The 20,023-nt window shown below is 42.7% G+C and overlaps 1 protein-coding gene and 1 pseudogene across 3 annotated transcripts in view; both read left to right on the forward strand.

Annotated features, from left to right (window-relative positions):
- Window positions 1–6,816: 6,816 nt before the first annotated feature.
- On the forward strand, window positions 6,817–7,358 carry LOC310689164 (small ribosomal subunit protein uS11-like; annotated as a pseudogene). The gene has a single exon. The product of its transcript is annotated as a small ribosomal subunit protein uS11-like (transcript).
- A 2,473-nt stretch (window positions 7,359–9,831) lies between these two features.
- Window positions 9,832–20,023, forward strand: part of SLC38A9 (solute carrier family 38 member 9) — a 44,754-nt gene continuing 34,562 nt past the window's right edge. Inside the window, exons 1-6 of one of the 2 annotated variants that reach the window (XM_083466040.1) lie at window positions 9,832–10,085; window positions 12,790–12,937; window positions 16,245–16,377; window positions 17,234–17,355; window positions 17,485–17,548; window positions 17,662–17,755. In XM_083466040.1, coding sequence (XP_083322166.1) covers window positions 12,834–12,937; window positions 16,245–16,377; window positions 17,234–17,355; window positions 17,485–17,548; window positions 17,662–17,755 — 517 coding nt within the window. In that variant the 5' untranslated portion in view covers window positions 9,832–10,085; window positions 12,790–12,833. The remainder of the gene's footprint in view (window positions 10,086–12,789; window positions 12,938–16,244; window positions 16,378–17,233; window positions 17,356–17,484; window positions 17,549–17,661; window positions 17,756–20,023) is intronic. The other variant, XM_083466039.1, reaches the window with a different exon arrangement.

Below are 20,023 nucleotides of genomic sequence, written 5' to 3' on the forward strand. Positions count from 1 at the left end.
TAGTGCTAGTTAATTATTTCCAAGACTCTGAAAAGTTCCAACTTTCTTGGCTTCAGTTCTACTTCACCTTAAAGAAACAAACCCCAAACCTGCTGCCACAATAGGGCTTGTTTGTTTTAATTTTTGGAACCTGCCAGGTGGTATCAGTCGACGTCTCAGAAGGAAGTCCCTCTTTATTTGCTCCCAAGTTACGCACAGGATGGTACCTTCAACAAGATAAGACCTGCTGAGAAGTGAAGTGGGAGACATGGTGTGCTATTGAAGACAAGCTGGGCTCAGCTACATCTGGTACAGTATTCCCAAATCGGCCCCAAAGTTGTGAAAGGCACATTTGTTATGGGAATTCTAAGGTCTTTTATTTATATATAAAAAATAAATGTTCATTACAAGGCAAACACATACATAAGTATATAAGCCATAATACAGAAATAGTACAGGAGAACAATCCTGAAGCCATTTTGACTCTCCCAAATTGACCTCAAATATTTCTCTGCAAGGAGGAAGGAAATGGGAAAAGCTTTCCAATTATATTTGAATTGTAGGGGCTTACGCCTCCCTGTAGTGGGACGCGGGTGGCGCTGTGGGTAAAACCTCAGTGCCTAGGGCTTGCCGATCGCATGGTCGGCGGTTTGAATCCCCTCGGCGGGGTGAGCTCCCGTCTTTCGGTCCCAGCTCCTGCCCACCTAGCAGTTCGAAAGCACCCTTAGGTGCAAGTAGATAAATAGGTACCGCTTTATAGCAGGAAGGTAAACGGCGTTTCCGTGTGCTGCGCTGGTGCTGGCTCGCCAGAGCAACTTCGTCACGCTGGCCACGTGACCCGGAAGTGTCTCCGGACAGCGCTGGCCTCTTAAGTGAGATGGGCGCACAACCCTAGAGTCAGACACGACTGGCCCGTACGGGCAGGGGTACCTTTACCTTTTTACACCTCCCTGTAAATAGTCTGGCAAGTATCTGTTAAGCTGAGCACACTATCAATATGCGTAAGGGATTCAGGAACTAAGTATTTACCATCTCAAAGGATTGGCCAGGATGCCCAGAAAAGGCAATCAGATAAGGCATTATAAGGCAGTGTTTCCCAACCTTTTTTGGGCAAAGGCACACTTGTTTCATGAAAAAAATCTCGCGGCACACCACCATTAGAAAATGTTAAAAAAATTAACTCTGTGCCTATATTGACTATATATAAAGTAACTCTCTTTAATAGGAATCAAATAAACACAAAGAAAGTATTTTATAATTATTATGAAATAGTAAGTTGCAGAATTTATTCAGCATGCAGAAAATGGCCTTTTGGGGGGTGAATGTGGATGAAGCAGGAAGAGAACTTAAAAAAAAGGCATGCATGAAATCTAGCCCCAAACACACACATGCACACTTTCCCCAAAGTGGTTGATGACGCAGGATATTTCCACATGCTTCTAAAATGCACATTAAATAAAACAAGAGAGAGAAGTGCACGCATTCACCTGCTAGCCTCGGAGCTGTGGAATGCAGCGACATGAAGCAATCTGTGTCCTTCCAGGCGCCAGCTCAGACCTGCCGTGCTGTTTCGTTCCCCCGGCGTCGCTGCCTTCATCCAGCCGGATGCCTCTCCTGCCCAAGGGACGTGTCAGCAGCCACCCGGCGTGGGGTAGAGGCAGGACGGCCCCACTTCCTGCTGCCCACAAGGCTTTGGGGTGAGAAACGCGGAGGGGCAGGAGAGTGGAGGTTGCCTTAATTGGAAAAAGCAGGGAGGTAGGCTGGTGTGCCGTGGGAGGGAGGCGGGCGGCGAGCGAGCTCCCTCCCACATCCCATCGCCGCTCGCTTCGGCCGGCCTACTGGGCTGTCGCAGGCGGAAGACCTGCGCATGCGCGAGGTTTTCGCGCCTTCCTCCAGTAGGCCGGCCGAAGCGAGCGGCGATGGGATGTGGGAGAGAGCTCGCTCGCCGCCCCGCGCGTGCTCGCCGCCGCCGCCCCGCCTCTCACCGCCCGACTCGCCCGCCTCCCTCCCACGGCACACCAGTCAACGTCTCGCGGCACACTAGTGTGCCGCGGAACACCGGTTGGGAAACACTGTTATAAGGTATCCTGGCAGACAGGAAAGAAGCTACACTCTTTCCTGCTGGGGACCACCTCTTCCTGTGATGTATGTATGATGTTTTGGGGAATGGTCTTGAGCTACAAGGTAGGCAGTTTCAAAAGTCTATATAAGAGTGGGGGATCCTGCTTCAGTTTAATAAAGATAATGCTTACTAGCTGCTTTGCTTCTCAGTATTCTCTGGTTGGCCTGTTATTTTCTCCTACCGATAGAAAATCTACATAAGGACTCTATTCGGGCTCTTGGATACCATAAGGGATAAAGGAGCAGTTTTTCCTTATAACACACTAAAACCGCAGTTTAAAGCAGAGGCAGAGGAAACAGCAGGAGCAAACATGAAAAAAGTGAAAATATAAAAAGGACCAATGTGCAAGATCTGATCTACTGTATAACAGGGAAGGCTCATGAGTGTGCTTGTACACCACCACTTCCTGTTGTGTGAAGGCTCGCTGCAGACGTGTAAAGTCACTATGCCAATAAACACAACTTCTGGTGAAGGGAACAAGATAAGACTTGCTACTAGGTGCAAAAATGAGGTGTTCCTTTGTTCTAGCAACCCTCAGCGCAACCTGAAATAGTTTGGGAGCTGGGCCTAATTCTGCCAGATACCTGCCTGCACTTCATTAATAATACAAACTATAAATGTTGGAACTTTGACATGCCCAGGTTTCCATCTCCCCCCTTCATCTTTGATTTACCTATAATGTAGGTAGATAGGAGGTCTGGAGCATTCAAAAGCTTGTTATTTTGTGATACTTTGGTTGAACCTAATGAAGGTATTGCTTTACAACGGTTTTTTAAATTATTTCTACTGGACTAGCACAACTCCTTTTGATTCTCCGCCATCCACCCTTCCCTTCTTAAGCCTTAGCTTGGGGCGGGAGGGTATTCGTGAGGAAATTCATGGGGGAATTCTTGGACTTATCTTATTGAAGTTAGGCTTAAAGGAGTTCAGCGGTTTCCTCAGCTTCTTTGGCTGTATTTCAAGCCGATCCGTCGTCCGGGAGCCCCAAGGTTATGAGTCAGTGTAGCCATATCAATAAGCAGTGCAACGGTAGACAGTAGAACAATAAAGGTAGAACAATAAAGCAATAAAAGGATAAGCTAGTTAAAACAAGGCGACAAGACAGACCGCCGATAGTCCTTAAGGTCCTTGAGGTGTAGTTTTGAGGTCTTGAAGAGGCTAAAACTGATAAAACTAATAAAAACGCTTAATTGAAGTCGGAGGCTCTAATTAGGCTGCTACCTCCGTCGCCATCTTTGCTTGATCAAATACCACCTTGCTAAAGAATTTTTACCTGTCTTCCACAAAAGCCAGATGCACTGCAGGGCCATATTTTGCCAGTAATAAAGGCGCTGGCCACTTTTGTTGGCAGACTGAGCATGTGCCTTGGAACTGCAACTGCTTTTCTAAGGAAGAAGTTATATTTTGGGAAGGTTTGTCTTCTATAAGTTCTAAGCAACCTGAGTTCCCCAGAACTCAGTTTGAAGAAGTTTGTATAAACTTCTTTGAACCCCCCTGAAATCTTGTGATGAAGGGCGGCATGTAAATTAATTGATTAAATAAAATTATTAATAATAATACTACTAAATTTAATAAATAAATAATACAGGGGTGAATGTATACCTAGAGCATTTATTGTTAGGAGTGCCACCTCCTTCAGGTAGGAGAGCATTTCAAATTCAAACTACTACGTAAAAAAAGTTCTGCTGGTTAAGCATTTATTTTACTTTTAGTACATGTTCAAAGGCATATGACTCATTCCAGGAAAATGTGACAATCCCCTCTATGCCTATTGAGATGACAGCTTTTCAAGCTGGACTCCCAGGAAGCATTTTCTAGTTAAGTTATTTGGCAGGAAAATCTTCACCTCACAGACTGCCACTTGAAGGGGTGAGAATCCTGCCAATAAAAAGATTGGTAAGCCTAGGGGTAAAATGGGTGGGGTGCCTATGGTTATAGCTTCAATCAACCTTTGTCAAACATGTGAAAGTTCATATATTGAGGGAGGATATGTGTCATGATAATGTCCCTGGACAGATGTTGCAAAAGATTGCAGAAAATAATTTTGCAGTGTTAAAGAGTTTTACTGTAACACATGACACATTTAAGAATTGCTGACATGGATGTAATTTCCTCCTAATCACAAAAACATGTTCAGAACTATAGTTAGTATTGCAGACTTTAGCAAATGGAGCCCTAGAGCCTAGAACAGTGGTTCCAAAACTGGTCTGGGAACCATGGTTTGTGAGCTTCAATCATGGGATCTGTAAATAACAGTTACAATATTGAATTACAGTGGTACCTCAGGTTAAGTACTTAATTCGTTCCGGAGGTCAGTTCTTAACCTGAAATTGTTCTTAACCTGAAGCACCACTTTAGCTAATGGGGCCTCCCACTGCTGCCACGCCGCTGGAGCACGATTTCTGTTCTCATCGTGAAGCAAAGTTCTTAACCTGAAGCACGATTTCTGGGTTAGCGGAGTCTGTAACCTGAAGCGTATGTGACCCGAGGTACCACTGCATATGGAATTTAAAGTATAATACAATAAAATGCAATTTTAAAAAATAAAAGAAGCAATTAAAATCATCGTACATCTAGCACAGGCATACATAGGCAAACTCCGGCCCTCCAGATGTTTTGAGACTACAATTCCCATCATCCCTGACCACTAGTCCTGTTAGCTACGGATGATGGGAATTGTAGTTCGAAAACATGTGGAGGGCTGGAGTTTGCCTATGCCTGATCTAGCACATTGAATGACAATTGCTACAACGGGAGAAAAACCGTTTGGTGGTCTGCCAAGTGGCCCAGATCAGTTGAGAGTTTTGGCAGACTATTTCATTATATTTTCCTGTTTGTTGTAATGTGCTGTGCTTGATGCTATATGATTTTTACTCATATTTTTACACTAAATTTTCTGGTTTAAGCTACTAATGAATATGCAGTCTTAATCACCACCATCCTGATTATAGCTGGTTTCAGCCAGACAGCAGAAGTTGATGGCTGCCATAGAATTCAAAGCACAATTTTACAAAGCAGTTTAGGCAGCTCAAATTAAATATAAGACCTATTAAATGACCCAAGGTAAACTATTCAGTTCTGATATTTGACAAATCTGTTCTTTATAAAATGCTTTAAAAATGTCTCTGGCTTTGCAGGAGTGGCTGCATATATGTGTGGTATGGATCTCTTCAGCAATTCAATGCTCTCTATTACTACTTTGTCTCTGGCCATCTGCTGCTTTTACTCACTTTTGGTTCTGACTGGCTTCTTTTGCCAGCTAATTGGCAGGAAACAATTCAACTGGCCAAGGTAGCAGTACTGTGATGGGAAAGCGTGCACAGTTGAATTTCTGCCAGTCATGCAAAACTTAAAGCTGGAGATGATGATGATGATGTACGCATAAACACCCACTGCTTATATGCCAAAATGGCTTCTAAGCAGTTTACAACAATAAAACCAGATATTCAGGTGGGGGTGTTATCATTTATTGCATTTATATACCAACTTTCTGCCAAGGTGATGTACAGTTTTGTACTAAAACAAAACATATAAATATAGCCTGGGGCTGAGGGTGCAAAAGGCTCAACTAAAGCAGACCCTGACACTGTATTGTCTTTACCTTTCTGCCTCACTCTCTTCTACTTACATTGCAAGCATATTTGTATGTGGCACCCAGGGGGAAAAAAAGCATGACTGCTTCTTGCACGCAGCTAAAAGTGCTCTTCACCAAGAAGGATTGTGCTTCACTTGAAAAAAATCATTGGTTGCATAACAGATTCACCATGGCAATTCTCCACAAGAAGCAAAAGCAATGTGCAAGTTTGCTTTTCAGCTCTTAAATCTGGAGTATATACTAGAGTGTGTACTTTTAGTATATTCAAGTGTCAGCTCAGCTGAATGGTGGCGGTTAGTCTATAAAAAACATGTGTATGAGTTTTTGTGCTGCATAATTTATTGATTTATTAAATTTGTATACAGCCCTTTATCTACAGATCTCAGGGTAGCTGGCAATATAAAAATACAAAATACATAATAAAAGCAAGAATTAAAACAACAACAACCTCCTCTCCCGCATCCTACGTTTAAAATGGGTATCGGATAGTAATCAGCCAAAGGCCTGGCTGAAGAAGAATACTTTCATCTGGCATCGAAAGGTATATAATGAAGTGTCAGCCAAACTTTCCTGGGAAGAGCATTCCACAAGTGGGGTGCCACTGCAGAAAAGGCCTGGTCTCATGTTGCCACCTTCCAGAACTCTCATGGAGGCATATGAAGAAGGGCCTCTGAATATGATTGCAGGGTCTGGGTTGGTTCATCTGGAGAGATGCAGTCCTGAGCCATTTAAGGCTTTATAGGTCAAAACCTGCACTTTGAATTGAACCCAGAAGCTAATTGCCAGTCAATTATAAAATGCATGTTGCTGTTACAAATAGATCAAATAAAATTAATTCAACAGAAAACAATAAAACAGCAAAGAAGACATTGTAGTGGTGGCTTGGTTCACCAAGCACTGTAAACCAGACTAGCTGCCTGGGGCCATGTATGGGCTCCTGGAGAGGAACCTTCAGCTGATTTGTTTTCTTCTCCCTGGTCTTTTTTAAAAAATGAACCTTGGCTCAGTGTGGTTGCAAGTACAAAAAGGTCCAAGGAGAAACAAAGCAGCCATGAGTTCCTTCCTGGGAGCTCACATTGTCACATAGTTCCAGTAAGTCAAAGTTTGACTTCCCTTGTTGTACAAAAAGGCCAGTATAGCTCTTCCTTTCCGGTGTTGGTCGCTGCCTGCAGAGACGGACGAAAATGGCACCTCGTAAGGGCAAGGAAAAGAAGGAAGAACAGGTTATCAGTCTGGGACCACAAGTGGCTGAAGGAGAGAATGTGTTTGGAGTCTGCCACATCCTCGCTTCCTTCAATGACACTTTTGTCCATGTAACTAACCTGTCTGGCAAGGAAACAATCTGCCGAGTACCTGGTGGCATGAAAGTGAAGGCTGACAAGGATGAGTCTTCTCCTTACGCTGCTTTGTTGGCTGCCCAGGATGTAGCTCAGAGATGCAAGGAGCTGGGAATCACTGCCCTTCACAGTGGCTACAGGTGGAAATAGAACAAAGACTCCTGGGCCTGGAGCCCAGTCAGCCCTCAGAGCTCTGGCTCGATCTGGCATGAAGATAGGGCGCATTGAGGATGTCACCCCTATCCCTTCAGGCAGCACTCACAGAAAGAGTGGTCGCCGTCTGTAAACAGTAGCTGTTATCTTTCATCATTAAAGCTTTCCAATATTATTATTATTAATTAAAATAGGCCAGCCAGTACATATAAAAAAAGATTAAAATACAGAAACCCCAAGGCCAGAAATAACATAGAACATAGGACACTTATTTCTGTAATTTAACATAATGTAACATAGGACACTTATTTCTGTAATTTAGAAGCTTAACAGGAATCCCTCCAGACAGAAATAATGCGATAACACGGGGAAGGCTTTGCAGAACAACTAATAAAACAGACTGATGTGCTGACAATTATAAATCCACCACCAATGCGCTATTAATGTATCAATGACATGCTGCAGAATACACCAGCCAAAGCAAAATAAACAGTCTGGAGGGATCCTGTGTAGAAATCCACAAAGATTTTATTGCAGTTATTTGCAAGGAGCACATTTACCCACAGACTCCTCAAAAAGTAGAAGCAAAACAGAAGTCTGCTTGTGTGGAAAAAAGGTGAGGTTTTAAAGTTCTTTTAATTTGTGAATGCTTCCTGTGCTAGAAGGTAGAGTCCTTAAGTAGATTCTTTATCGGTAGGAGAAAATAACAGAGGCCAACCAGAGAATATTGAGAAGCAAAGCAGCTAGTAAACATAAACTTTATTAAACTGTTGCAACAGGGTCCCCTGCTCACCCCACACGGGGAGGGAGGAGAGGAACCTAGAACAATGGTATGAAAGCTCTTATATAAACATTTGAAAATTGACTCCCTTGTAGCTCAAGAGCACCCCCCAAAACATACATACATACATCACTGAGGCCTACAGCAGAAAACCTGTCTGACAGGATACCTAATAATGATCACTGATTGCTTTTACCTGGGCATCCTGGCCATTCCTTTGAGATGGTAAATACTTAGTTCCTGAATCCCATACGCATATTGATAGTGTGCTCAGCTTAACAGATACTTGCCAGACTGTATTTACAGGGAGGTGTAAGCCCCTACAATGCAAAGACAATTGGAAAGCTTTTCCCATTTCCTTCCTCCTTGCAGAGAAATATTTGAGGTCAATTTGGGAGAGTCAAAATGGCTTCAGGATTGTTTTCCTGTACTATTTCAGACACGTGGTTTATATATGATACCTTAAAATTCCTATAACAATATTATGCCTATACAGTGGTGCCCCGCAAGACGAATGCCTCGCAAGACGAAAAACTCGCTAGACGAAAGGGTTTTTCGGTTTTGCGTTGCTTCGCTAGACGAATTTCCCTATGGGCTTGCTTCGCAAGACGAAAACGTCTTGCGCTTTTTTCTTAAAGCCGCTTGAAGAGGCGCAGTTGCGACGGACCGTGCTTCGCAAGACGAAAAACATTGCAAGACGAAAAGACTCGCGGAACGAATTATTTTCGTCTTGCGAGGCACCACTGTATCGCAAGGGTAGGAATTAACAGTGGCATATAAAAACCCTGCAACATAGTTTGGCATTGTCATCTCCTTATTGCAAGCTGAATGGGGTGGAGGCTGTGTCACATAAGAATAGCCTTGAAATATTCCAGTTTCTATCTTAATTTTTAAGATGGTGGGTGCACTGACAGCTGCTTACATTAAATACCTGTTAATGTAACAGAGTTTTTAATATCTTAGTGAAGATTGGGAGAGGGGATGCAATCATCTAGTATTGGGGGGCAGGGTTGAAGTAGATAAGCTGACAACTCGGGGTGGGTGTGGGTGGGGAGAGGCTTTTCAGAAATGTCCGACCTGTATAGGTGAAATACATATCCGCAACCGGTCTCCAGTACAACCCTGCACATTTCCCACATTATCAGGATTTCTTTCAGTGTTGTAGTTGCATTTGGGAGCCTTGTGGCACCTAACAGATTTCCTTGCGCAAGCTTTCAAGGATATCGCAGGCCACTTCCGTGGTGATGTCCCAACCTGTGTGTGTATGTCCACAATTCACATTGCGTGTGTGTGTCAAACTTGGGTCTTTGATCCGGGTGAAATAAAGCCTAGCTCTGCCAGTGTCTCCTGAAATCACTGCACAGGCGGTACATGCATTGAAACCAGAGAACACGTCAGAAGAGGGTTTTTTTTAAAAAAATATTTTTTTGCTGGTTGAAAAGGATTTCAATTTTACAGTATATTAAACTTCATATAATTTGAACATAGGAACGGACCAGGCAAAATAAATGACCAATTTCTGAAGCAGAAATTACAATTTGGCTGGTGCCATTAGGAAACTGCTGGCATTTTATCATGTTCTTAACATAATATTGCCTGTCTATTGATGTCAGAAGAGATTCTCTTCCAAAACAACTCCAGATGGCACATCTGGCAATTCACCTTTGTAAGGAAAGGACTGGAAAATGCTAATCACTGTATCTGCCATCTCCCTCTCAAAATGAACGGGTTGCACACGCTTCGCACCTTACACAGGCGCGCCGCCCTGCGCTTCCACCCCTCCTAGCGGTGGGAAATAAGAGACCTTAAACTCGAAAAGGGAAGCTGGCGTGTGTCACTCTTGAGATGTTATATCTCTGCGGCTGGCTGGCTTAGCTCTATGGGCGCAGAGTGGGAGCCGCTCTATGTCGACATCTCTATGGTGGATCCCATGCTTCGGATCACATTCATTTGGATGGCGGATGTGCCGATGGAGGACTGAGGGAGTCCGCTCTATCGGTGCTGAGAGCAGCAAAAGTTCTTCCTGTTTACAGCTTTCGACTGGAAATGACTCAAGCGAGGCAGCAGCCTCGTACCGGTGAATGGTGGCAGACTGAGATCAGGCGGAGCGGAGTCCAGGTACAGAATCTGCATTAGATTTCATTTAAACTTGTGTTAAATATATATATAATAATAACACACACACGCCGATCACCAGCCTTTAGACTGCAGTCCCTGTGCATCCTTACCTAGGAGCAAGGTCCGCGGAACTCAGCGAGACTTGCTACTGAGTAAGAGCGCGAAGGGGTCAGTTGCTCGTGTGGTCAAGTGCCTGCTCTAATATAGCAGACATTTGCAAATAAATGTGTTATCGGTTGTCAGAAGAAGGCAACGGCGTCATTTAGCTAGAGAAAACAGGAGTCCGTCTCTTTCTTGCTCTCTCCTCAGTCAGATCTCAAGTTAAAAGAGATCTGCGGGATTTTGGTAGCGCAACAGAGGTTTTTTTAAAATCGCTCCTTTATTTGTATGGGTGAAGGAAAAGAATCCAAGTTTGAAATCTCAAGTTCTGTTTGTGGTAAATGCTCCACAGTAGCGACAACGTCAGCCTGTTGGCGCTGATGAGATTTAAAGTTTTATCAAGGGAACTGAAAACTCTGCCTATGGTGTAGCCAGAGGTAAAGAATCTTTAAGTCCCACTAATTTCGGGAGAATGTTAAATATATCCCACGCTGCCCCATTGAAATAAATGGAACTTAAGCATCTTTTGTTTGGATAATCGTCCTTTAACAAGGCTGGTTTGATTCTTCTCGCTGCCAGTTCCTTAGATGCTTTACCCCACTGCAGGGTCTTTGTACCCAGAAATAAGCTTTGGGAACCCCCAGATCTTCAACTGCTGCAGCTCTGCATGTTTTGAGGAACAAAACTCCATATGAGGGTCTTCATGCCTGAAATGCATTGTAAGGAATAGGTTTTAAAAGCTTTGGCACAGGGTAAATGTGGCCCTCTGTCCACCCCCCCCCCAAAAAAAAGCTGAGAGATCTTTTAGGGACAGTCTTCCAGCCAGGGGAATAGGTGATCTGGGCAGGGGTAAGCATTTGTTTTTGGTCAAAGGCTACATTATATCAAGAATAATCTGGCTCCTACAGATTAGAATTTCTGATTCTATGCAGGTTTGCTCAGAATTAAACCCTATTGTGCTTGATGAGGTTACCCTCAAGTAAACAGAGAATTTTGTTTAAAATATATACAAAAAAGCAGAGCAGCTACTGTTCTGGAAATCAAATAAAAATAATTCCATGTTGTCTTTAGTGTGTTGCACATACATATTATTAATTTATGAAAATAATCATGAATCACCTTTCACTCCAGAAGGGGGCACCAAGGTAATTTAAAATTTACAGAAGCCTACCCATTTGTTTTCAGACACCTATTGGTTTGGAGGGATATTTCTCCCAAAGCCATACAACTATGGAAAGAGTGTTTTTTAAATATTTTAATCAAATAAAATACTGTTATTTCCAATTGTTCTGAAGCTGAAGAGAACGAAAGCACTGTTAAGTATAAAATTACAGGGGAAACAGACAGGCAAGACTTTGATGGGGTGGAAAGCATGGGGCAGTTTTAGATGGAATCAGGGTCGTCTGCCTGTGATTTAGGGTGTTCCAAAGCTTATTTTGAAGAGCAGATATTTGCAAACGTGTTTATTCAGATTGCTTACACACATCCGGTGTTGAACCAAGCAGCAACTTCCTCTTTATTTGAAACTGAGATTTTTCCAACTCAGATGTTGACCTCAGTTTTATGGATTATGTCAGTTAAACTTTCAGATACTATTGTGAAGATTATGTACTAACATACTTAACATAGTAGAGGATTAGAATGTATTCAAAGTGAACATTATTAAATGCAAATCAGGAACAGACCTACAGGATATTGCAGCTAACAAGCTTTGAACTTGCAACTCCAAAATAACTCTACGCCTCCTCTCAATGAGATTTCCCAGAAAAAACTACTACTATACATTTTTATAGCTTTATACAATCAGCTCAAGATAATATAGCTTCCTAAATTCTGTGACTGGTAAACATCAGACCAGTAGTTGCATTGTTATCTTTTAACTTCCCATGACTCTATTGAATCAGCTAGTTTCTGGGGGAGAGGTTTCTTATCAGTTAAAAATATGCTGGACTTTCTCTGGAACATGGATTTCTATTTCCAGTCTTCCACTTCTCCTGTAAAAACAATACACTGAGACATAACCTCTCCTGATAGTATGTTAAATTTTCCACACTGTTTTTCAGTCATTGTCCCACTTGAACATTTTACTACTTAGGCTACGATCCTGTGCACTCTTACCTGGGTGCCATTGATCTCCGCGTGACCTACTTCTGTGTAATCATGCACAGCATTGTTCGTCCAGAACTTCTGTGGTTTAATTTTTGAATGAAAAATAAACCAGTGTATTTTAAAGCCCTGCCAATGGGGAACAATCATATAAATTGTTCATTTAAAGCAGGCATGGGGAATCTCAGGCCTTCTAGTTGTTGCTGGACTTCCAGTTTACATCAGCCCCAGGCAGCCTAGCCAATGGTCAGGATAATGGGGTTTGTAATCCAACTCCTTCTGGTGGACTACAGTTTCTCCACCCCCAATTTAAAGCATTTTGCCAAAGAAATGTCAAAACATAAATCTTAGATGCTTATTGAAAGGTTATATAGTTAGGCAATTTTAGACTCAGAGCTTAATAAAGTTAAGGGAGGTCCTGTCTTCCTGAAGAAATAATATTTTGAGGAAATGTAGTGATGATCACTTGCAGTAACTTACTTATTTCACTTTCTTTAAGGTTATAATAATTTACTACATTTGGTAGAAGATCGTTCTCCAGATATGGAAGAAGATACTAGTCCTCTTCTGGTCCCTGTTGGAGGTGATGAAAATGACATTGGAGCCCTCAATATTCAGTTTAACCCAGAAGACTTTAAATACAAAAGGTGAGAGGAAATAAATACTTAAGATCTCTTTTACTGCTGTTCATTAGTATTTTTGGTCTGGCTTCATATTTTCTTCATTTTGATGCTACTTCCTGCAATTTATCCTCCAGCTCAGTAACCTCTTAACTTGAATGTTACTTGTAGAATGGCTATAACACTTGTGTTGCATCAGGATATCGGCTGGATTTAGGTAAAATGTATTATGATTTGAACTGAATAGGTGTCTTGCTTCTGTCCTCTGTAATCTAAACGAGTTCCTGAGTTTCCCACATGCGGTAGCAGTAGCACTGACTGGGAAAAAGTCGAAAGGCATGTTTGAGTATTTGCCTGAAGACACAAATGCTAAACTTGTCCATAGAGACAGGGGCAAGCTCCATCTCCCATTACAATAATCTTTATTGTCACTGTCACATACAGAACAACGAAATTGGAAAAAAATCTACATCAGACATTCAAAAAACAACAAGCCTGATATCCCAGCTATCCCAGCCCCCTAAAAACTCTGATAAAAGGTAAAGGGACCCCTGACCATTAGGTCCAGTCGTGGCTGACTCTGGGGTTGCGGAGCTCATCTCACTTTATTGGCCAAGGGAGCCGGCGTACAGCTTCTGGGTCATGTGGCCAGCATGACTAAGCCGCTTCTGGCAAACCAGAGCAGCGCACGGAAATGCCGTTTACCTTCCCACCGGAGCGGTACCTATTTATCTATTTGCACTTTGCGTGCTTTCAAACTGCTAGGTTGGCAGGAGCAGGGACTGAGCAATCACCCCGTCGCGGGGATTCAAACCGCCGACCTTCTGATCGGCAAGCCCTAGGCTCTGTGGTTTAACCCGCAGCTGATACCCCATAATTAAATACAATATACTCCCATAGAGACTACCTTACACTGCGTTTAAAACCAAAATCACATTTGGATAGAAACTGTTTCTCAGGTGGCTAGTCCTAGTCTTTATAACCCTGTACCTTCTTCCAGAAGGCAGAAGCTGAAAGAGATAATTTTCCTGGTATATGTTTCCTGCCTGCTCAGGCAGGCAGGAGTACTTTGAGCAGGAGAGGTCTGCAGGTTTTTTTTTTTACTCTCATTCACCTGAACATGAGTAAAACCCTTTGTGTTATCAGTGATCCTGACAAAGCAGGCTCCCCTGATCTACTCACATTCAAGCAAACTCCCCCACAGACCTTTATTGCTCAACACAGACAAGGTCAGGTGATGGGGCTTGCATGCCTGTCCCCACCTTCACCCCCTTACACAGATTCAGACAAACACACCTAAAGCTTAGGAGCATTGAACATGCCTTTAAGTTATGTGGCATCGTGTTCTGTTCCAATCACAGCTTGCAGATGCAGTTTGCAAAGTGCAATATCAAGGCGTGTTGACCCTTCACAGGGTCAAGCTCCACAAAGAAGACTTTGCGATCAGCTGTGATTTGGGATGGCTTGATGCAAAGAGAAGGCAGTGCTCCTGCACCTTTAATCCTTGTGTAGAAGAGGGAATTTAGGCGGGTGTAGCTTGTCACAAGACCTGATAAAATATGTGTGTGAATCAGCTCTAAAAAGCAGCAGAGGTGGGGAATATAATTTTGCAGTAATAATTAGTTAGCAGTGTGTTTTTGGAAAGTTAGGAAGCTTGTGGCCCACCAGCTGATACTTTTTGAGAATACTTCTTCTTGTAGCCTTAGATTGACGTGTGCTTGGGGAGTAATTTGCTATATGTTAAAAGAGCATACAGTCAGGTAATAGAAGTCTGCATGGGAGCCACTTAGTGCTGTCTCAGTTTGGGAGGTCTTCAAGGTAATGTTTAATCCATATTGTTCAAATGTTGATACTGTTCCCTTGGTTTCCTTAAATAGAAGCTGCTCGAGTATATGTAAATTGCTGTTTTGGGGGACAGTTTCATTGGTATTTAGTTAGCTGGCGTGACACTGTTGTAGCTAAAAGAAAAAGTGTGTGTGGTTTTTGTGGTTCTTTCCTTCCATAATTGATCACCATCTTTGTGGTTATGATGTGGTTCCATGCAACAAATGATACAGAGCAAGTGAGATTGTATCTTTTCAAATAGGCCAGTTGATTTCTAAACATATGAGTCACCTCTTGTACTCTTTGTGTCTTTTAAAAAAACTATTATGATTTTTAATTTGATTTGTAAGCGATGTTGAGGTTTCCAGTCAGTGTTGCTATCTTTTAGGCAGGATTCAAGCCTAGCCACCTCCCTGACATTTTTCTGTATAGAGGAAATCTTTTCATACAGAGCCTGTGAAAGCTTAGGCCTTAGTAAATTTGTTAGGTGCTACAGAACTCTGCTATATTTGTATGAAGGGAATATTCAGCCATGTGAACCCCATCTGCATTCCCTCTAAATAAGCAGGTGGCTGAGAGTCCACCTGGAGGTGTAAGTGACCCCTGCAGCTAAGAGTGTCTTTTACTAGCTTTTACACTTGAGAGCCAGTGTGGTGTAGTGGTTAAGAGCAGTAGACTCGTAATCTGGGGAACCGGGTTCGTGTCCCTGCTCCTCCACATGCAGCTGCTGGGTGATCTTGGGCTAGTCACACTTCTCTGAATTCTCTCAGCCCCACTCACCTCACAGAGTGTTTGTTGTGGGGGAGGAAGGGCAAAGGAGAATGTTAGCTGCTTTGAGACTCCTTCGGGTAGTGATAAAGCGGAATATCAAATCCAAACTCTTCTTCTTCTTTAGCTGGTACACCAGCTGTAGTCATTCCAGGCCATGGATAGTGTGGCTATAATGACTCACGCATTGGATTACTGCAATGTGCTCTAAGGGACTGCCCTCAAAGCTGCTTTGGAAGTTGCAGCTAGTGCAGAATGTGGCAGCTAGATTGCTGAGGAGGAGAGAATTTGCAGAGTAGGAGAGAGTTTCATCATCATACAACATCAATTTTGATGGGACTGCTCTGGCTGCCTGGGTGCTGGCAAGCAAAATTTAAGGTGTTTTGGTTAACCTAAAAGGCTCCATTCAGCTTTAAGCAACTACTCTCCCAAACAGACCTGCTCACAAATTGAGATCTTCAGCAGAGGCCCAGCAGCCAGCTAAGGTTCATTATGGCATCAGCCTGAGCTTTCTTTGTGATGACACCTAAATTGTGCTTCCAGTATTAAAGGCAGTGTACTGGGGGACATGAGCAAGAAAATGCTACTTTACTCATGTCTGACTCATAGGCTTTTGATAAGCATCTGGTTGGGCATTGTGGGAACCAAATGCTGGACTATTTTGTTCCATTATCAACCTCTAATGTTAGTCTTCTGTTGATTATGGCTTTAAAGACTATTATGTTTTTTATTTCTCTTCCAGGCCATTCCATATAGAACCTACAAATATTGTTACTGTGAATGATGATACGCAGAGAATTACAGATGAAGCTTCAGCAATGAATAAGCGGATTCATTACTACAGCAGGCTTGCGTCGCCCTCAGATAGAGCACTGGTAAGCAAAAGACAAGTTATTGCAAAACTCCCAGGTGTGGGAGCACCAAACAAACTATGAGGTGTAACCAAGGTTTGCTCGTCTTACCACTCATTGCTTGTTTGGCCAAGACAAACCCCAAGTTCAGGTTCACATAAAACACTAAGCTGGAGTAAGTCCCAGTACTTAGTCCCCAGTAGTGCAGCAGGATGGGGAGAGAAGCGAAGATGTAGGAGCTTTTGTAACAGTACATCAGCCCACTTACTCATTCACACTTAACCATGGTTTGGCTTATCACTGGGCTGATTAACACCATCCATTCAAAGCACATGGTGTCCTCCCCAAAAAATAATTATGGGGACTGTAGTTCAAGACTGCTGTGAATTGTAGTTCTGTGAGGGGGTAAACTACAGTACCCAAGCTGCTTTAGGAGAAACCATGTGCCTTAATTGTATAATATGGGAATGAGTCAATTGTCTTATTATATTTTATAGCTTGGGCTACCATATTATGGACGCTCACCTAGGAGTAAACTCCATTTAATTCATTTGGATTTACAGTTCTTTTAGGATTGTAAGTGTTGGACAGCAGACATAGGCACTTAACATTTCTCTTTTTTTCATTCTTTTACTTTTGCCAGGTTTTTCCCCCTTTCAGTTTTTAAAAGCTCCCCTCCCACACAACATAGAAGCTCAAATATTAAATAACATTTGCACTGTTGCATTTCAAGTAAGCTTTGTTGAATTCAATGGGCAGAACTTGCTTAAAACTGGGATTGAAGTGCCTTCTTGAATTCTTCTGCGAATACCGGAGTACTGCATTGCAGCACCAGAGACTTACACAGTCACTAAGGCCTTGTGTTCTCATCTTTTGTTAGGTGGCTCCTGATCACGTACTTCCTGCTCCAGAAGAAATCTACGTGTATAGTCCATTAGGAACGGCTTACAAAATAGATGGCTGTGCAGACGGTTACGGCAAAAACTCAAGCCTAGTAACTATGTATGTGAAATGCTTTCCAAGCATGGTAGATATGAAGTACATTGTCACAAATTCATAATACGTAGAAAAAGCTTCCGCAATCAGTTTTAGTTTCTCATATTTTTACGTGTGCATGTTTTCTCCCCTCAGATTTATGATCTGGAATACAATGATGGGTACATCTATATTAAGTATTCCCTGGGGAATAAAACAGGTAAGGCAACTTACAGGTGTGTCAAGGTCAATCTTAATGCAGCAATGTGTGGGTGTAATTTAATTTGCATCAATGTCACAATATGCTAATCCTTTTTTCATTTTAAAAAACAGGCTGGATTTACCTCTGGAATCGTTATTATTTTGTTAATGGGAGTATTGACACTTTACTGTTGCTACAGAGTTGTGAAATCGAGGACAATGATACGTAAGTATGAGTTTCAGTACTATTTATCTGTGTGATTGAGGTGTTCTGCTACAGGGACTTATTTCCAGATTGATTTTTGCAGTGTAGGCAGTCGGACATGTTCTATAGCGCATGCTCAGTTCTCATGATGCACCGATCCTAGAGCTATTTCGCCTAGGTGTGTATAACTGAAAGTGTGCATTAAAACACCCAATTCCATTGTGGCTGTACACAGCCAGGGAAGACTGCTCACTGCTTCTAGTGCTCTTTCAATAAGGAAAACATTCCTGATATCCTGGAGTAGCTCTTAAATAGGCCTGGCATTGGCACATGACCCTCTTGGGCAGCTGCTGGCTTCTCAGCAGGGCCCACCATCAAGGCACTAGAACCTGCCCTTGTATCCTCTCTGGGAGCCACCATCTTAATGTACTGCTGCGCCCTGGAGTTGAAGACATTGTAGTTCTACAATACTCATACTTACGGGACCGCCTCTCCTGGTATGTCCTGCAGAGGACCCTAAGGTCCATGAATAATAATAGCTCAAAGGTCCCGTGCCCTAAGGAAGCTACACTATCCTCCACCAGAGCCAGGGCTTTTTCAGTGACTGCTCCGACCTGGTGGAATGCTCTGTCCCATGAGACTGGGGCCCTGCAGGATCTGTAAGGCAGAGCTATTCCGCCTTCAATTTGAATTAGCCTGATCCTCTATTCCCTTTTCCCTTTCCTCTTCTATGAAAAAACCCTTTCTGGGACCCCACATTTAAATTCTTCCCTGGTCTCCTTGCTGGCCCTAGTAGGACCAACTTGGCCTGTTAGCCCTTGTGATCGTTCAATGTCTACTGACTGGTTCCCCCCCCCCCGAAGTTTTGAATTTTATTGATATTGATGCTGCATTTTTGTTGTATTTTATGCTGTTTTAAGTTGTTTTAAGTTGCATTTTAATCAATGTTTTATATTTGCTATTAGCTGCTCCGAGCCCGGTTTTTAAACCAGGAAGAGTGGGGTATAAATGTTAAAAAATTGTGTTTATTTATAAAATAGTGACCCTAAGCTGTTCCTGCCTGTTGTAGGGTGGGTTCCATCAGACAGAGATTACTGAGAACTCATTTTCATCAGGAGCAGTTCCAGCTGAATCTGTTTGATAATGGAACACTTGCTCTGTGCAATTCCACTTTGTTCTGAAAGCAAGCTATTAACCTTTTGCTATAAATGGCAATGAATAAGGGCTACTGCATGTGAGTAGGCTGTGTGGCAGGGACGCAGGAGTCTAATGCAACAGTGAGGAACCTTTGGCGCTCTAGGTGTTGCTGGACTCCAATTCCCATCAACACCAGCCAGCATTGTCAATGGCTAGGGTTGATGGGAATTGTAGTCCATCAAATGTTTGGAAGCCCACAGGTTCCCCAATTGTGGTTTCGTAGACCTACGCAGAGTCACATTTCCTGTAACGCTGGCCAAAGGTTTTTGGTTTCCCTTTTCTTGTTACATACTGCAGTGACAGGAAAAGCCACAACTGATCTCACTGTTGTATCTGCCCACCTTATTACTGTTAGTTCCTTACTGTTACTTTTTAAAGATATAGCCTCCCTCTTGTGTGTGGGTGCACCGTTTTTACTACAAAAGGATCCCCAGTCAGAGACTTAGGGTTGTATCCAAGAGTAACTTAGGTCCATTAATTCCAGTACTATGCCTGCTCATCAGTTGGATACACTCATCAAGTTTGCTATTGAGACAAAGCTTTAACTTAATGCAATGTTTCCTAGGTCTCTGGTGCTTAATAATTATTAACTTAGCAGAAATCTGACTTCATGTTTTTCTGTACCATTCCTGCAACCTTCACTTGGCAATCCTATGCGCAGTCCACCCAATATCTTAAAATCAAATTTATAAAGCCCATCTATACACAAGGTTCAGTTCAGGCCTTTTCTGGGGCCTTTTCTGGGCAAAATTCTCCCACCAGAGGAACCAATTAAGAACAATAAACATCTAGTCCGGTATCTATTCTCACCATGGGCAAACAGATGCTTTGTGGGAAGCCTGCAAACTGACCATGAGCACAACAGTGCACTGCCCACCTGCGATTTCCTGCAGCTGGTATTCAGAAAGACATTACTCATCTCCCTTGTTTTTAGAAGGCAAGTGAAAACATGCCTTCTAATACGTCAGCAACCCTTCTTCCGTTTGCTGCTTGGTGGTTGCTTTAAATGCTATAATTGTATTTTAGATATTTTTGTTGCTATTTTAAAAACGTACGTTACCTTTATTTTTGCAAATAACTTTAAAAGCAATA

This window comes from Podarcis liolepis (assembly GCF_965112155.1).
Source record: "Podarcis liolepis genome assembly, chromosome: 11".
NCBI lineage: Eukaryota > Metazoa > Chordata > Lepidosauria > Squamata > Lacertidae > Podarcis > Podarcis liolepis.